Raw genomic sequence first — 19801 nt, 5'->3', positions numbered from 1 at the left:
TATCACGGCAGGTGGGAAAAAACCCAGCGTACGCAAATGGCGGGAGCTGCCGCCATTTGCGTACACTGGGGTTTCCCCCCCCACTACTGTGATAGGCTACGTAAGTACGCAAATGGTGTCCCTGCGTTAGCCGTGATAGGCTACGTAAGTATTTACGTAGCCTATCATGGCTATGAAGAGGAGGAAGCGAATGGCAGCCGCAGGATGGCCGCCATTTGGAAAGCAGCGCAGACAGGAGCAGGGAAGTGCTCTTTTTCGTGTGCCTTTCGTGGGGTGGGGGCGGCGGGGACTTCGTCCCATGAGCCTTTCATGGGGTTGGGGCAGCGGGGACTTCGTCCCGTGTGCCTTTCATGGGGGGGGCGGGGGCTTTGTTCTGTAATGGATTTCGGGGGGCCGAATGCACTGGCATTCAGCCTCACCGAGATCCGTCGCGGAATTCTCTGACATCCCTACTTTTTCAATTGAAATCCTCCGTCTCCATTTACTTTCAGCCAAAACACTTCCTCGTCTTCAGGGCTTCCCGAAAGAAGGCTGCCCTAGGTGTGCCTGAGCAATGCACTCTTTGTTTAAAGCAACGCTGTTTGAAAGAAAGAAAAAACCTTTTAAAATGACCCTGCCGGTCTGGAGCCCTGCACAAGTATTATTCCCCCTGCTAGGCTTTCTATTTCCACATCCAGCCTTGTTGGTGATGTTGTGAGGCTAAAATGGAGAGGAGAACCAACTCTGTGCATGTCTACTCAGAAGTAAGTCTTACTGAGTTCAATGCAACTTACTCCTACACATGTCAGCACCCCACTTGCCCCCAGCTCAGCTTTGTATTTCCACATCCAGCTCATTAGCAAACCTCCTGTTAGTTATCTCACTGGGTGACTTTGGGCTGGACTCCCACCACTACACCACACTTCTGTTTTGAAACTCATGGAGAAAAAGAGACAGTATAATGAAAAGTTCTTTCTGAAGCAGTCACACTTCACTTGTACAAATGCAGCATGAAGGGAAAGAACAGCAACCTTCTCTTTGTTTGAATAAAAAGCACACTCTGCACATGCTCAGAGAATGGACAAAATGAGGAATAAACATACCAGGGAATATGAAGAACTATATTCTTCGTGTGTGTGTGTGTGTGTGTGTAATCTCCCTCCATCCAGCTGTTCCCTGGAAACCCCCCCGCCCTTCACACAAGGGTCTTCTGAGATAACTAACAGGAGGTTTGCTAATGAGCTGGATGTGGAAATACAAAGCTGAGCTGGGGGCAAGTGGGGTGCTGACATGCGTAGGGGTAAGTTGCATTGAACTCAGTAAGACTTACTTCTGAGTAGACATGCACAGAGTTGGTTCGCCTTTGCTCAGAAAACCCTTGGGTGAAGGGGGGGGTCCAGGGAACAGCTGGATGTAGGGAGATTCCACACACACACACACACACACACACACACACACATAATGGAAGAATATAGTTCTTCATATTCCCTGGTATGTTTATTCCTCATTTTGTCCATTCCCTGAGCATGTGCAGAGTGTGCTTTTTATTCAAACAAAGAGAAGGTTGCTGATCTTTCCCTTCATGCTGCATTTGTACAAGTGTGATGCTTCAGAAAGAACTTTCCATTATACTGTCTGTTTTTCTTCAAGAGTTTCATATAAAAGGAGTATGATGTAGTGGTGAGAGTCCAGCCCAAAGTCACTCAGTGAGATAACTAACAGGAGGTTTGCTAATGAGCTGGATGTAGAAATACAAAGCTGAGCTGGGGGCAAGTGGGGTGCTGACATGCGTAGGGGTAAGTTCCATTGAACTCAGTAAGACTTACTTCTGAGTAGACATGCACAGAGTTGGTTCTCCTCTCCATTTTAGCCTCACAACATCACCAACAAGGCTGGATGTGGAAATAGAAAGCCTAGCAGGTGGAATAATACTTGTTCAGGGCTCCAGACCGGCACGGTCATTTTAAAAGGTTTTTTCTTTCTTTCAAACAGCGTTGCTTTAAACAAAGAGTGCATCGCTCAGGCACACCTAGGGCAGCCTTGTTTCGGGAAGCCCCGAAGACGAGGAAGTGTTTTGGCTGAAAGTAATTACTGCATGTCTCAGGGAAGGGGAAAAAAATACATAAATATCTACGAAAAATAGCCTTTCTTATGGAAGTTATGCAGAATTACGGCTGTCGGCATGGATTTATCTTCGTAATTCTTGGAGTGGAAAAAAAAGAGGAGAATTCCGGGGGCTTGCAAACGACGGTACGGAGCACTGGCCGCAATCTGCGGAAGTCAAGCAGCATGGAAGGTACACAATTTGAACATCCCTATTGTGGGCAAGAATCCCTTAGAAGAAATGGAGAGCACTCATAGTCAACAAAAGGGTGGGAAAAGCAGTACTGGGGTACAATCTTAAAAATGATAGAATGATCTCAGTACGAATCCAAGGCAAACCATTCAACATCACAGTCATTCAAGCCTATGCCCCAACCACTGATACTGAACAAGCTGAGGCTGATCAGTTCTATGAAGACCTACAACACCTTCTAGAACAAACACCAAAAAAAGATGTCCTCTCCATCATAGGGGATTGGACTTCTAAAGTAGGAAGTCAAGAAATAACCAGGATAACAGGCAAGCATGGCCTTGGTGTACAAAATGAAGCAGGACAAAGGCAAATCGAGTTTTGCCAAGAGAACACGCTGATCATAGCAAACACTCTTTTCCAACAGCACAAGAGGTGACTCTACACATGGGCATCACCAGATGGTCAATATCAAAATCAGATTATGTCCTTTGCAGCCAAAGATGGAGAAGCTCCATACAGTCAGTAAAAACAAGTCCTGGAGCTGACTGTGGCTCAGATCATGAGCTTCTTGTTGCAAAATTTCGACTTAAATTGAAGAATGTAGGGAAAACCACTAAACCATTCAGGTATGACCTCAATCATATCCCTTATGAATATACAGTGGAGGTGAGGAATAGATTTAAGGGATTAGACCTGAGAGACAGAGTGCCTGAGGAACTATGGACAGAGGTCCTTAACACTGTTCAGGAGGCAGCAACGAAATCCATCCCCCAAAAAAAGAAATGCAAGAAAGCAAAGTGGCTGTCGGATGAGGCTTTACAAGTAGCTGAGGAAAGAAGGGAAGTGAAAAGGAAAGGAGAAAGGGGAAGATATATATCCAACTGAATGCAGAGTTCCAGAGAATAGCAAGGAGAGACAAGAAGGCCTTCTTAAATGAACAATGCAAAGAAATTGAGGAAAACAACAGAATGGGAAAGACTAGTGATCTCTTCAAGAAAATTGGAGATATCAAGGGAACGTTTTGTGCAAAGACGGGCATGATAAAGGAAAAAGAAGGCAGGAACCTAACAGAAACAGATGAGATTAAGAAGAGGTGAAAGGAATACACAGAAGAATTATACAGAAAAGATCTGAATGTCCCTGATAGCCATGATAGTGCGGTCACTGAACTTGAGCCGGACATCCTCGAGAGTGAAGTCAAGTGGGCCTTAGGAAGCATTAGTAACAACAAAGCTAGTGGAGATGACAGTATTCCAGCTGAGCTATTTAAAATCCTAAAAGATGATGCTGTTAAAGTGCTGCACTCAATATGCCAACAAAGTTGGAACACTCAACAGTGGCCACAAGACTGGAAAAGGTCAGTTTACATTCCAATTCCAAAGAAGGGCAATGTGAAATAGGGATGTACGAAAGTCACTTACCTGTTCGCGGATTTTGCTGATGCTGGGGGGGAAGCGCTATGTCCCTCCCGCCGAAATTCTGGCCGGGGGGGAGGCGCACCGTCCCTCCCCCCCCCCGTATCCTGGCCGTCCGGCTCTGCTCCACAGGGATTCTGCAGAGCCGCCGGCTGGCTCCGCCAGTTGCTGGACATCCGGCCGCTGGCTAGCAGGGACGTAGATAGGCTGCAGTCAGCCATGCAGTCAGCCATGCAGTCAGTCCCTGCAGTCAGCCGTGATAGGCTACGTAAATGTTTACGTAGCCTATCACAGCTGATTAAAACAAAAACAAAAAATGCGCGTACGCAAATGGCGGCGCCCATGGGCGCCACCATTTGTGTTCCTTATTTTGGCACATCTTAGTCTACATAAACATTTATGTAGACTACAGTGAAAATAAGGGGAACGCAAATAGCGTAGACGCCATGGGCGCCGCCATTTGCATATGCATGTTTTTTGTTTTATTCAGCCGTGATAGGCTACGTAAAGATTTACGTAGCCTACCGTGGTGTTTTTTAAAATTTAGCCGTGATAGGCTACGCAAATCTTTATGTAGCCTATCACTTTTTTTTTAACTTGGAAATGGCGGCGGCAGCAGCCAGTCGGAAGACCGGCTGCTGCAGCCGCCACCGCCGAACCACCGCCGGAGCCACCGCCGGAGCCGCTGCCGCCAGGAAGATCCGCCCCAGGTAAGTCCCGTCCCGGGGGGGCAGGGGGCCATTCCGCCACCAATTTTGGGGGGCCAAATGCGCTGGCATTCGGCCTCCCCGAGATCCGTGGCGGAACTTTCGTACATCCCTAATGCCAAAGAGTGTTCAAACTACCACACAGTTGCACTCATTTCACATGCCAGTAAGGTTATGCTCAATATCCTACAAGCTAGGCTTCAGCAGTATGTGAACCGAGAACTACCGGAAGTACAACTTGGCTTTCGAAGAGGCAGAGGAACTAGAGATCGGCTTGGATGAATCACAGGTCAGAATTAAGATTGCTGTCGGTGGAATGAATGATCAACAACCTCAGATATGCAGACGATACCAACCTAATGGCAGAAAGTGAAGAGGATCTAAAGAGCCTCTTGTTGAGGGTGAAAGTGGAGAGTGCAAAAGCTGGTTTGAAACTCTGTAGTAGATGAAGTACAGGAGGAGGTCCAGTAAAAAAAAAAACCCTTGTTAACATTAAGCTATCCCTGTTTTTCATATGCTTTCCAAAGCAGTCACTACTGCTTGTTCATAAAAAGCAGAGACCTTTACCCAAGATGTTAACGTTATCTCTAAGAACAATCATAACCCACTATTCAAGGCTTTGGTTTGTTTGCCAATATTCATCTGCACCCATCTAGTAAATAGATTTGTTGACTGTACAGTTTCCCTATCCTTTATGTCTCATGAAAGCATGGCTTGGTAATCTGGCCTCCAATATCTCATTTAACAACCCTCACTTTGGTAGTTTCCTGTCTGACAGTGTACTTAAATCAAAAGTAAGCCCCACTGAGTTCAAGGGGACTTACTCTCAGTCTCCTCGGTGAGTATAGTATTGCAGTGAGTATAGGATTGCAGCCTCAGTCTCCTCGGCTTTTCTAGTGAACTTAATCGCACAATTAGAAGAAAGGAAGATATGGCAAAAGTGTCCACAAATAAAGCTACTGATTTTTCAAAGAGAATCCATATGCAGCAAATCCCTGAACATGTATGGAAAATTAGGATTGCTAAGAATACTGAGTTTTAAAATAAAAATAAAAATAATGATTTAAAGTTGTATCTAATTCACTTACTTGAGAACACACAGAGACAGTGCCTGTCCCAGTCTTTTAGATTGTGTAGCAAAGTTTATTTTACTTTGCGTGTTAGTGGAAGAGCAAATCAGACCTTCAGTTCTTTGTATGGCTAAGGGTATCTTTGTCACCAAATGAACCCTATGTTACCTTGTTAATAATCTGTACCCAAGCTTCTAAATAGGTGGCCATTTTTTGAACCAGCCTCTGTGGCTATCTCTTTAACAGCAGTTTGAACTGCAACAATTCACATGTGATCGTGTTTACCTCAATGTCATGGAAATCCTCACCTGCTGGTTTCTTTAAATTAAACTTCTTAAAATTGCAATAGCAGACCTGGGCCATTTTTGTGTGTTTGTTTTGGATGGTTGGCAACCATCCTACTAATGGCCTGAATATTGTCCCTGAATTTCAGAATACATGAGAACATTTCCAGTGTAAAATATTTACACAGAAAAAAAACATGAGGTACAATTTGAGAAGGGAATATTCATATCCTTTTGGTGGTTAATGTTTTTCACTGTAACTCTCTGGGTTCCACATTTTGGATAGTAATAAGCTGACTCAAAACACACACACACACACACACCATGAAGCTACAGCAGGATCAAATGAAGCAGTGGGGAGTTTCAGTGATAATTGAATGACATATTCTTCATTGAGTTTACAGTTGAGATGCCTGAGTAGATGAAGGTTTAAGCTAAGGATTAAGGAAAGCCTTTTATGTTTATTAACCTCTGATTTGTTTTTGCGACAGGGCTTACTTGTCAGGAGGACACAAATGAATGTGAAGAGAAACTTTGTTTTCCTGGTGTCTCTTGTACAAATACCATGGGATCCTATGCATGTGGCAACTGCCCCAGTGGGATGACAGGTGATGGAAGAAAGTGCAAGCGTAAGTTTTCTTTGATATAGTTAAGGACCAATACTTCTGTGATAAACACAAATAGGGGTTTCATGAAGCAGAGTAGGGCAATACCTTTACTAGGACCAATTTAAATGTCATAAAGTAGTAAGTACGCTTTTGACTTCTCCAGAGCTTTATTTCCAGGCAGGAGATAAAGCAAAATAACAGGAAAAGGAGGGGAAAATAAATAAATAAATAAATAACAAGATTTCTGCAGTTTATAACAGTCTCAAAATGGTGTGCAAGAGCTGGTATGCAAACTTAATTTAGGCACAAAAGGGATTTCAGGTTAAGCTAAGGGCAAAGAAGAAATAACAATGCCAGTTCCCCCATTCATTACTTGTGAGAGTAAGATGGGTCAGCCATTTTATATGAATCCTAGACTGCTGATGTGTCTACTAGCAGATGTATGCAAATATATGGGTAGCCCACACAGCATACTTTCTGATTCTTCCAGAGAAAAGGATCAATTTTGTCTGAAAATCTGCTGCATGGGAAAGGTGCATTGTATCCCCTGTGCAGAAATAAAAATAAAGGTTCTCAAATGCTGTATCAAGTTAAGCTAAATGCTGCAATCTGAATACTTTATACAAGTTTTCAGTGTGTGTTCTTGCTTTTTGCACAACTTTAGACATGGGGAACACAGAACTAAAATAGAATACTGAGGTTCACATAAAACCAAGGTAAAATCAGCCCCAAAATAAGACTGCTAAGATCTAAAAACACTTCCTAAAATGCCTGGGAGAATGATAAGATTTTCACTTGGCATTGAAGAAGGTGCCAGGTGAGACTCTCTGGAGATGGCACTCCTACAAAGGGGAAGCCACCAGTGAAAAGGCCCTCTCTCTTGTAGATGCTTCTTCACATCATTTTGTGGGAGCACCTAGAGAAGGGCCTCATATAATGGCCTTAGGGTCCAGGTAGATAGATATATTTGTAGAGGCTTAGAATATTTTAAAGCCCTGAGAAAATACTCAGCAGTATAAATGTGTAGCATCTTCCAGGATCTCTCGGACATTTAAAGTTACATAATCACACTATAGCCACCTTGATGATCACGTTATCTTTAATGCACTCCCCAATCAGAGGTAAAAATATATTAGTGGAATAATTGCCTCTGGTTGTTGCTGAACTCAGATCTGTGTGGATTAGTTGTTTTCTCTTAAGGTCCATTATTTCAAGCTGGAGAATGGAGATGCTCAACACGGACCCTTTTTAAGACTCTGAATGTTCATTTGAGGCCCTTCATCCTTCCCACTGCATACCACGTCAATGTCACTGTTTTCTTAGTTAGAAGATGAAATGTACTGTTGCACATTGTTCTGCCCCCTCCCCTTTGTAGGAGGCCCAGGACAATTCGTTACCTCCAGCAAAAGCATATCTGAGAATATCACCGCTGTGGCTGTGTTATCTGTGATAACACAGATGGTTAGCACAGCAATTTGCTTTTGCTACTCAAAGACATTATGGCTTACTGAGGCATCAATATTTAAACATCATAATTGGAGCACCTATATCAGCTATATATTACTACCTTTGATGCTGTGAAGAAAGACTTGCTCTCCTGGTCAAATTATCATCTCTCCAGGTATAGCAGCAGGACGGTTACAGTTCACAGTTCCACCCAAATTTAACTTCTTGTTCTCTAACTTGCCAGTGGACATTCCTCCAAAATAGTCAGTCAAGTGGCATGCTATGCTGATGACAATACTTCCTGTTATCACACTGGAAGCTTTAATCCAGAAATCAGATAAAGATCCAGTGTCAGACAGCAAACAGGAGAAGCATTACTCTGTCTTCTTTTTTCTTTTATTTTTTATGCTGCTACTCAGCTTACACACATAACACCACTGGTTAACTAAGGCTTTAGTCTTATACATACTTACCTGGGAGTAAGTCTCAATAAACCCAATGGGACATACTTCCAAGCAGAGATGCATAGGACTGCATTGAAAGCTAACTGAAAATCAATGGAATCATCTTGAAAAAGCCATAACAACACTATTCCACTGAGCATATTGATTTGGTGTGGAAGTAATGATAGTTCTATGGCTGGGTCAAAACAATTTTTAAAGAATTTCTGATAATTTTGAAAAAGTTATTTATCAAGCTCCTCCTGAATTGTTCAATAATTGAAGTTCTCGGCTGGAGAATATTTGACAAATGGCCTCTCCAATTTTGCTGTCCATAAATGGTGTGGAAAATTTCAGGTGTAACTGTGGATCCAATTTTAATATTAATTATTTTAATTTTAGTATTCTTGAAGGAAGCAACTGGTTAGTATTCTTGAAGGAAGCAACTGGTTAGGCCCCTACTCTATCCTATCTTCCCTCTCAGCCCATTGCTCCCTTTATCTACCAGTATGACAATAGCATTTCATTCAGCATTATGTGAGCTTGAATTTCTTAGAATTTTTTTCCCCTACCCAAATGGTTAGAGAATTTCTCCTCCTGAATATTCAGCAAAATGACCCCCTTCCATTTCAAATAGTGTGGAGAAGTTTGGAAGGGCATTTTCACGCAGCCCTAGATAAATCTGTTAGTCTATCCATATATCCATATAACCCTAATGAACTAAGTTTAAAAAATAAGCAATGTTATCTCTGAAACCTTACCCAACTTTTTTTTTTTTTTGAGTGGCTCATACCTAGCAAAGACTTTAATCTGCACAAAAACACAAAGATTCAAAAGTGGCAAAATAATGGAATTAAGTTCACAGATCTCTTATGGAAGACTGACAGCTTCTTTTTCCCACTCCCCATAGGAACTAATGGTATCATTAGTTACTAAGGAGACAGGAAAGGACCCCTAGGGAGGGGGGGGGAAGCTCTTCTTCTCTTTTGCCAGAGAAGAGCTTCCTGACTGAAAAGCATAAACAGAATCTGCCCCTTTAGCAGCAAATTGAACATCAACACCCCACCTCCCACCCTGCTCCTTTGAGAGGTTTTAGCGACCCAAGCAGCTGCTTGATGGGACCCAATTCTTTTTCAAACCTAGCAGCCTGCTATTCATGCATCCTTAGCTTAGAATGTCTGAGCACAAGTGTTCAGAGATGTAGCTGGTGTTACATCAGATTTCGATGGAGAAACAAAAGTTTTACTAAACATAATAGAAAGGGAAGATTCTTCCTGTCCATATCTTATATTTCCTGGTGGCTGCTAGGATGGCTGTTCAATCACAATGGTATGAGCCAACTTCTCCCTATCTTGCCCACTTTCATTTGAAAGTCTGGGATGGAGAAGCTTACCCACCAGTTCCAAACTTTGCAAGGCTGACAAAAACTCCATTTTTGGAATGGGGCTGCCATTCTTGACTTAGACGAGCAAGACTACAGCTCATAGTAGATCTCATCAGCATGAAACATTGTTTATATATTAGGCAAATTCTGTCTTATTTATGAGGTTGCATCCAATAGCATCTGTCCAGCAGTGGAACAGAACAGATTTCCCCTAGATTCTCCCCTCCAAAGCAGATGGGAAGGAAGGGGCTGCTGGAGGCAGAAGGGGGAATGAAAACCCCATTGCAGGAGCAGAAGTCCACTCACAGGACATGGATGTTACCCATTGTTATTTGGCCATTTATCTTTTAACTCAGACTCACCAATTTATATGAGGTCTTTGATAAACACTTCACTATTCTTTTAAAGTCATAATATAACCATACTCCAGATTTTGCTTTTCTTCTAGTGTCCTTGCTCTTCAGAACTTTAAAAATTGATTAGTTTAGAGGGTTTGATTACCCCAGCCTTCATTTCTTTTATTTTAGTTTACCCCCAAGACAAATGTATTATTTCCTTTAAAAATCAATAAAAATAAAGTTGCAAAAATATGTCAGTTGAGGAGCACTAAGTATGTGTGCGTATGGATTAACCCTGACCCCAAGGATAGAATGTGATGCTCAGAGCTCCCTGAGCTGGTATTACAGTGGGTGTTTAATGAATCATTCACTTCATTATGCATAAAACAATTTATAAACACTCCTGAGGATCTAGCCACCTGCCTTCCTGATTTTTCAGTTCATGTATACAAGTCTATTAACCTTCAGTGTGGAGAAAAAAACAAATTAAATGAACTAAAGGGGGAATGGCCAAGAGCCTCGCTCTTTCTTTTGTTGATTATAAAAGAAAACAGCAGCTTATGTGTGTATGTGCATGGGCAAACAACAGCATACAGTCCTAGAATCAATGTAGTTGTAAAGTTGATTAAATCTTCCCTTGGTTGAATTTACAATTTTGCTGGATATAAACTGTTCTAGTCTTTTACTTGTTTTAGCATTTTGTGGCTGTCTTGAAGTGCATTTGTGTTTTTGTGTGGGTTAATTCCATTAAGCGTGACTGGAGAAAGGAAGATTCAATTAAAGCCTGAGCAAAATCCTGCCCTTGGCCAAAATGTAGGGCTTATTTGCACACACTCAAGATTTAAAAAATGCCTTTTCTGACAAAACAGTTTTACACAGCCCAAATAAGGAACTTCACTGGAGTAATGAAAATGGTGACTAGTTGCAAGATTCCTTTGCCATGGAAGAATTTCTGCTGCCTGGCCAGCTTGACTTGGGATGACATTCTGAGATAAAGAAGAGTTACTGTTCTGAAGGCTGAAAGAGACATAATGCATGTGATCTGTAATTGGATTGCCTGGCTTAAGAAGCAAACAAATCTAAAAGCAGCTCCAGGAGACACTGATTTTGATTAGAACAACAGCACTGGGGGAGGGCATGTTTAACCCCCTCCGCTGGGCAGGAATGGCCCTGCCATGCAGCAGAATATGTAAAGATCTAGCCACAGGATGGGTGGAAGGGATCTCTGTCTCCAACACTAGCCACTATCTGGCATGTCTGATATTACACTGATGTTTGTGTACTACAGTAATGAAATCATCATTTTATCCCTGGTACAAAACAAATGGCTACACTGGTCCTAAAGAGATGGAGCCCACTCCAGTGGTCATAAGGGTGTGATGTAAGAGGACACTAGTTGTGCGCTGTACTGTCTGCACTTAAAAAGCCTTCCATATGAGGCATCTGAGCCGCATCCACCAATACCCTGTTACCAAGCACTGGCACAATAGCTGCTGTTTTGGCAAGGTGGTGGGGCTAGATTAAATCTTGTGTTCTGCTGCTAGGTACTGGAGCATCGAATCTGGGCCATCAAATCGGGCCTGTTTCCTTCTTTCCCAGGATTTGATTTGATTTGGCACAATAGCATTGGAGAGAGAGAATGGGGTTGGGTGCCATCACTTTATCAGCCCAAATCACAGTGGCTCCTTTTTTGTAATTAGTGCTTCATCTGCACTTGGGCTTTCAGTTCTTATGCCTAAGCTCAGCACACCACACAGAACAAAGCCCCGCAGATCCTTGTGCTTATATATAGCCATGTCTGTCACTGGAAAATCCATTTCTTTTTTGACTTGACAGAGTTCCCTGGTGTGCCCAACTCAGCTCGCATTTGCAGGCTGAGCCACCGGTTTTTCCCGAACTCCAGGAACTGTTTGTGTATTGTTTTTATTTGTGCAAATAGAAATTTGTGCAAACTGGAGCTGCAGTTTATGTAATTTGTACAAATTGTGGTCAAAATTTGCACAGATAATGCAAATTGCAGCCAAAATGTATGCAAACCTCTATTTGCACAAATTAACAAAAATATGGCAAATCCATGAATTGGCCCGACTCAATGCAGATCGAGCTGGGCAGTTCATGAAAAATGGACCGAAGTTGGGGGGGGGGAGAACCAAGGGAAATTTGTCAAGCTCCAGCCCCCAAATGGATTCCTCTGACATCCCTACTTATATAGTGGAGGTATTGAAACACAATGTCGGAGAAGCTCTTTGGGCTGCACTGTAGCAGAAGGGGGGGGGAAAGGGCCAATTGGGGCTCCATTCAGGCCATATTTGGCCCAAACTTCTACAGCCCTATTCTATAGAGCTTCATATATATATATATATATATATATATATATATATATATATATATATATATATAAATAATTTTTTTAATGCATGTAGCGATTCGCTCCTCCTTTGGCTTATCCTATGTCATGGTCGGCTTTTTCTGGCCTGTGCAAAGAGCGCCACCCCGAGTAATGGTTTCCACCATTTGATTAAAAATATTCACACACACCTTCTCATTGAAGCTAGCCAGTAGCTAATTGCTTTGAAACATGGCTCCAAGTGGAATATTCAGTCTCTAACCTATTGGAGGAAATTAATATTTTAAATAGTCTCCAATGGACAATTTACTTGATTTAGTTCTTTCAGCACTTTAAGCAAGAGTGTCCAAAGTACTGCTCGTGAGCCAGCTGCTGCCTGGAGATGTTGCAGTGTAATTTGGCAATGGTCCATTTATAAAAATGTGGGTTAGAGATGGAGTAGGGCCAGCATGAGTTTTTTTCTTTTTAAATTGGCCAAGGTAATGTGTCACTTGTGCAGTCTCTCCAACAAAGTCTGTTCCATATCAAAGGTCGTTTGGGTAGCCTACCTCTATTTGCATGCTCTCCAGTTAGATGTGGATGCTAAATGAGATCTTGCTTTGATGAGACTCCAGATGCTGACTCATTTGATTGCCTTTGTTCCCCAGTTGTCTTCTGGGATAAACAACCTAGAGGGTTATCTGATTTGATGTTAGTCTTCATTTCCATCATCAATCACAGCAAAAACGAACACTCTGCCTTTTTCACCTCTGTTCTTCTTTATTACAGCTGAGGACACTGCTGACAGGACGGAACCTTTCATGACTGATAATCGTAGTATCAAAGGTGAATGGAAAATGAGTGAAGGTAGACAGCTAGTGAAACCCCGAGAAGTGAAGACATTGTCTGCAATTAAGTATGTTAATGCCAGCAAGGTGCATGGTAAGTGCAGTGTGATTAGGTGAGTGTCAAAGGTTTTTCTCCTCAGATTTTGCAGCTGATGTACAAAGCTGTCATCTGTTATGTGAAATTAGTCACCTAAGCAGTCAGTGCGTATCAGCATAAACATATAGATTGGACCAAGGTACAAATCACTTTTAAAGAAAAGGTGGGGATGCTGAATATGATTGATAGTGGAGAAGTTGACTGTGGCCATGATTCTTAGAGTGCAAGGTGGGGCTCTCTATGGAGACAGAGTTTGGCTGTGGAGAGAATGAAGCCCTGCCTGCTCAGGCTCACCTCAGTCTGAAAGTCTATCTAGTCCAGCATCCTGCTTCCAGCAGTAGACAGCTGGGTGCCCCTGGGAAACCTACGAACAGGACAAGATCTTTCCTCCTGTTGCTTCCCAGCCACTGGTATTCAGTGATGTACTGTGTCTCTCATGGAGGTTCCACAGAGCAATAATGATTAATAGTCTTTGATAGACCTATCTTCCTCCATGAATTTGCCTAATCACCTTTTAAAGTAGGGATGAGCAAATCTTTCACTGTCTACTCGGGGTCGCGTTTTGACCCATAATTCAGTTCTGTTTCCACATTAACATGTGGATTGTTTTTCTTGTACTGAAATAGACATTTGAATATGTATTTAAATGTGTATTTTCTTCCAAAATATATATTTAAATGTGTATCTTATTGACATGTTTAAAGTAACTGCCAAAATCTATGTTGCAACACTTGGAGAAGTGTGAAATCCAGCGAATTGCTAAGTTTTGATCCACATGTTAGTCAGAGAGATGCAGAACAAATAGCATGGATAGAAATGGCAGGGAAAGCTTCACCTGCTATATTTCTGTGTGGCAGGTCAGTGTTAAAGGCAGAGGAGCGATGCCAGTGTAAAGGTGCCAACTTTACCATTTTATCCATGTTCTACTACTATCTCATAAGTAAGGTGGACTGCCACTCTTTCCACTCAGGCCCTGTAGTAGGTGAAAGGGGTGGTAACGTTATGCCTGACTCACTCCAGTGTGGGACAGTATGACATCTGCATGCATCTGCATGCTGCGTCCAGACACAGATGGTGTGGGAGCAGATCTTTGAGACAGCATATATAAGGCCATCCCCCCCCCCCACTTATTTTGAGTTTTCTCAGTGCCTGCTCACTTCACTTCAGTACAGACACAGGCTAGTTGTGTATTATGTCAAGAAAGTTTTTTTTTAAAAAAATCATCACCCAGATTGGCACAGGGAGTTGTTGTTTTTTGCCTGACCTACAAGAAACTGGAAGATAGTGCTGGGTGTGGTGCCTAGGATCAGTCAACCAGTCACAGAATGGCAGGACAGTGCAGGAAGAAGGGCTAGGCTATAGAAAGTGGAGAAAACCTGGAGAAACCAAGTAGGTAAAAGGGGACCTTCCAAGTCTTCTTGCTTAGGGCTCTGGGACTTGAGGTCAGGGAAAGACACCCCTTTGGGACTTGACTGGCTCTTGGGGTTGTGACGCAGCACTGAAAAGGTGTTTCTGGAGGGGACAAAAATAGGCAATGCACTGGCTCACTATCATCTACTTGGCAGGAGTGGTAGTACGTATCTGCACCTTGCCTTAAAAATTGCCCACGCAGTTGATCCGTTCCAGATCTCTTTTTTCTCTGAAGTTGATAAAGTTGTGGCCCTAGTTAGCTCAATGCAAGTGTCTCACGTCTTTGTCCAGGATGTGGGCACTACTCAAGGTTGTGATGTTGTGTAATTATGACACTCTTTCCACTTCTGTTTCCCTATTTGTATACAGCACAGTATACTATACACTTATGCACCCTAATTCACTTTCTGACTGTTCCCCTATTTCCCCACACACATCGTTCCCTCCCCTGACCAGCAGTTAAGTAACTAATGCCCTGAATTAGTTAATTTTGGTTAGAATAAAAGGGTATGATAAAGTTTTTCATTGGAAACGCAGACGCTGCATGGAATTATTGCATATCAGATCTGTAAGGATAAAATGGCTAGGGTGGTGGGAGGTTGCGGGAGAGTATGCCTTGGTTGTCTCTGCTCTTTGGGCACTTGCCCAATCCTGAGGAAACTTGTGCCTGTAAAAATAGCTATGAAGTATGTTATTAGACAAGGAGGACAAGGATCGGAAGCTTGGTTCTTTTTCATTTGGAAAGATGTGTGTGAGGGGTGACCTACCTGATACACTGCATCTTCATGTAATAAAGCCCAGTGGCTTCTTCTCCTTTGCAAATATTCTGTGGGAGAGAACAATGGAGAAGGAGGGAAGGGGAATGCTATGTTATCATGATAATCCTCTGTCTGTGTCTCTGTCTGTCTGTCTGTCTCTGTCTGTCTGTCTCTGTCTCTCTCCCTCTCCACCCCTGGTAAGCAGCTTCTACTGTGTGGCTCCAGAGTCCAGACCTGTGTTTACAAAGTCAAGGCAGGTCTGGGAGTTTCAGGGGGAAATGGGCTGGAAGAAGAAGGGTTAAGCTAGCACTTCTTTCTTCACTGCTCCTTTTCTGCTTCAAAGCACCCACCCCTCTCCAGCAGATGTTCTGCAAAGGAGAAGGAGCCACTGGGACTTCATTATACAAGCCTGCAGTGAAATGTGTAGCTTTTCCTGCCTAATACAGCTTCTCCACTTACGTAACCTTTCCCCAGCTCTGAAAAATCACCATTTTCTATTTCACCCCTGATAAATGCCAGGCACCTTTGAATAATAAACTTTAAAACATGTAATTAGAAGGCCAATAAATCTTGCCTTAATGAGAAACAGCTGCTTTGATATGTTGTGCCTTCAGGGTTTTCTTATGCTTGGCACACAATTTTGGGACTTCCAACATTAATTATATTTTAAAAGAGAAAAAAGTTAGTCAGAAAGCTTTGGCCAAAGCTCATATTTGTTCCCTGCTTAACTTTTTAATTAACTTTGCAGTTAATAGTTTAATATCAAGAAATGATACTTGGATGCCGTTTTAGGTCATGCAGCAGTTCTGCCATCTATTACTAACTGTGCCAACAGACCTTGCTTTCCTGGAGTGGTATGCATTGACCGTAAACCTCCCAGTATTGGATACCTCTGTGGCCGATGTCCAACAGGTTTCTCTGGAAATGGACGAATCTGTACAAGAGCATCTAGGCCAGGTACCTTTCTTTGATCTGGGATGTTAAGATGTAGAATTGGTCTAGGTAAGCGGGTTTCCAGGAAGTGGGTGGTAGCATTATGTTTCAATGTATTTATATGCAATATTGTCAATATTTTATTCTCTCAGCATGGAACAAAAGAAGGAACAACAGAAGCTGTCTTATACTACCAGGTCTAGCCCAATATTGCCTACTGTGATTGACGGCAGCTCTCTAGGGTCTCAGGCAGTGGTCTTTCATGCCACCTCAGACCTGTTTCTTTTAACTAGAGATATTTATTTATTCGTTATTAACATTTATATACTCTCTGATTTGCTAAAAATCCATAAAGTGGTACAATTTTAAACAATAAATCCTTAAAACAACTTTTAAAAAAAGAACATGAAAACCAGTGAAACATTAAATCTGCATAATTTAAAAAACTAAATTAAAAAGATGCATCTTCAGACCCTTTCTAAAAGCCAAGAGAGTGGGGGCCAATTGTAGTTCTTGAGGCATTTCATAGTTTGGGAGGCAACACAGGAGAAAGCCCTTTCATGCGTGCTGGACAAATGGGCCTCTACAGAAAATGGTGCCTTCAGAAGTGCCTTTGCTGTGGATAATTATAACCACATAGGTTCATAATGAGATGAGCGGTCCTATGCCATTTAGGGCTTTAAATGTTTAAACCAACACCTTGAATTTCATCTGGAAAACATTCAGTTGGCAACCAGCGCAGGTCTTTCAGTAAGGTGTAATATGGTGCTGATACTGTGCATTGGTTAACAGCCCATCAGCCACATTTTGCATCAATTGAAGCTCCAGACATTCTTCAAGAGTAACCCCATATAAACTGCATTGCAATAGATGCCAGGGATTGAACCTCAGACCTTCTACATGCAATAAATGTTCTCTGCCACTGAGCTATCAGCCCTCCATAGCATTTGTGCTCTGAAACAAGCCATCATATTCTGTTGGGAGCTAGAAAACCTCTCACTGTGTGAAATACTCAGGTGTTCACCTGAGTAGAAGCAGATCATGATTTCTATGCAGTTTTTCAAGCCACAGTTTTGTAGCAAATGTGGTAAGCAACCAACAGTTTTTGTTACTGCATTAATTATCACTTCCAGCATGTATAGATCAATAGGTGTGATGAAGTTTCAAGCCTCAAGAGTTGATACTCCCATACTCTTACCAATGATGGCTTTCTACAATCATAGCCAAACCTACCCTTGCTGGAGAAAACTGATGTACTACTACTATATACTACATCAGGGGTCGACAACATGGGGTCCAGGGCACCAATGCACCCCTGGGTACTTTTCATGGCACTTCCCAAGGTGTCCTATGCCTATCATTAAAAAAAAAACACAACACAACACCTTTTCTTACTGGCACCTGGAATTGGTGTGAGATAAGTTTCTGTCCGTACCATTGTTTCGTGTGTTGGTGCTCAGACCCCACCTATGCCTTGTTCTCAGTATTTGGGGCAGGTTACTCGTCATTTGCCATGCCTCCCATGGCAGCCTTTTATGGTGGTACCCAGGACTACCAAATGTGCTGTCAAACCAAGAAGGTTGTCTACCTCTGTGCTAGATGGTGTGAATTCCAGAGGGTGATGGAGTTTCAGCTAGTTTATACCTTGAATTGGGGTGTGTGGGGGGGTGAGGTTTGGGGGGGAAACTTACTGTAATTTTCAGATATACTCTTGTATGTATGTGATTATTTCAGAGCTTTGCTACACATGGAAGCCATTATGTGATTATGTGCATATTCTGATTTTCCCTGCATGGAAGACTTCTGATACCAGTGTATCAGAAAAATTATCCAACTTTACTATACTGGTGGTAAACAAAAAGAAACTTTGTATGGCTTGTTTTTCAAGCCAGCACATTGGAAGAAGAAAAATATTGTGATTTATTGTAACAAAGTGCTTTACTGTAACTGATCACAACATAAGGATAGGAGTTAATCTAATCTATTTGTGAGCTCCAATTACTGTCTCTCTCAGTTCCATAGTTTCTGAGATGCATCTCTTATTCTGGTAAAGAGAACGATAGAGCTAGAATCTTCTCTCACTTGTAGATTTGAGTGATCTAATTCTTGCAACTGTGGTTTTTCTTTTAAATAAATAAAAAAAAAGAAAATTGCATGGAAGCTCATTATCTATAACAGCCTTGTGCCCCTGAGATGTGTTGGAATACAACTCCAGTCATTCCCATCCAGCATGGTCATTGGCCATGCTCACTGCAGATGATGGGAATTATAGTCCAACACATCTGGGGTTGGGGGACTAGGTTGGGAAAGGCTAATCTACACTAATCCATTATATAATACTATCTATTATCTCCGCTGAATATGAGACATAATTTTAGAGTACTATAGAGACTGCAGTTTTCAGATTCTTTACTCCATAGTAGGGATGTCCAGCTTTTGTGAAATCCATCCCATGTGTGTTTCATGGATTGTGCAGTGTCATTCGTTGCATCTATTCACAGATGGATTCGATTTCCCCCCACCCCCCATTATGTGGAAAAGTACGCAAATAATTCCGTAAGAAGGTTCGCAAGAATTTACATAATTCATGTTAGCCCGTAACATTTAGCGTATTGTCCCCCATTCCATTCAGCTGTATCCTGTGTAAGTTTTGGCATATGTCTCTCAGCAGAAACTTGAGTGTTTTCCTATGAATAAATTTGTAAATTTCAGGAAAGTTTAAAAATGATCCCAATGTCCACAGACTCCATGCAGCCTGAGGAGGCTGGTCTCCAGCAGATTCCACAGATCAGATTCTTAGAAATCCAAAGTCATTTTAGTCCATCTTGAATTTCTCCAGCAACCCTACTCCAGAGTAGGGCAGTCAGGTGTCCTACTTTACAGAGGACAGTCCTCTATTTCAAGATGTCCTCTATTTGGTAGGCTATTTAGTCTAAGTCTGGTTGAAGCTCAAAGAGTACTCCAGTCAACTGAGGCTACTTTCAGGCCAGCATCAGCAGCTGGGGTGCCCTCACCTGGCTAACACCTTACCTGGGCCCCGCCGCAATCTTCCTGCTGCATTGCTCCTGGCACCTGCTACACTTGAGCCCTTTGTCAGCCCAGGTGCTGGTCCTGGTAGTGCTGCTGCTGCCAGTTGACCATCACCTCCTCCCTTTTGGATGGGCTTATTCAGCAGGGACAGTGTAAGAGAATGGGAACCAAGGGGCTGCTTGGCTCCGAGCAATGTTGGGCAGCCATCATGTTTTATCTTCCACAGTACAATGACAGGCCCCTGACATTGGAAGCCAAGTGCTGCATGGTAGGATGTAGCACATGGCAATGGCCTCACATCACTGAATGGCCCCTGGGCTCCCATCCCATTACAGCACCACCCTTGCAAGGTAAGCCAGTCTCGGGGAAGAGGCTGACAGCAGCTGAAGTTCTGGCAGGTGCCAGAGGAGGTGGCAGCACAGTCTGGCACCA

The 19801-nt window shown here is 42.6% G+C and overlaps 1 protein-coding gene across 1 annotated transcript in view; it reads left to right on the top strand.

Annotated features, from left to right (window-relative positions):
* Positions 1 to 19801, top strand: part of LOC146358384 (von Willebrand factor D and EGF domain-containing protein-like) — a 431792-nt gene that overhangs the window by 228515 nt on the left and 183476 nt on the right. Inside the window, 3 exon segments of the mRNA XM_084809588.1 lie at positions 6243 to 6380; positions 13083 to 13235; positions 16199 to 16363. Of these exon segments, the coding sequence (XP_084665714.1) occupies positions 6243 to 6380; positions 13083 to 13235; positions 16199 to 16363 (456 nt within the window).

Source organism: Heloderma suspectum, chromosome 1, assembly GCF_057233095.1.
Source record: "Heloderma suspectum isolate Gila_16-S chromosome 1, 16-S_ref, whole genome shotgun sequence".
In the NCBI taxonomy this organism is placed as follows: Eukaryota; Metazoa; Chordata; class Lepidosauria; order Squamata; family Helodermatidae; genus Heloderma; species Heloderma suspectum.
The sequence above is the reverse complement of the archived record's forward strand: the minus strand, read 5'-3'. Positions and strand labels throughout refer to the sequence as shown.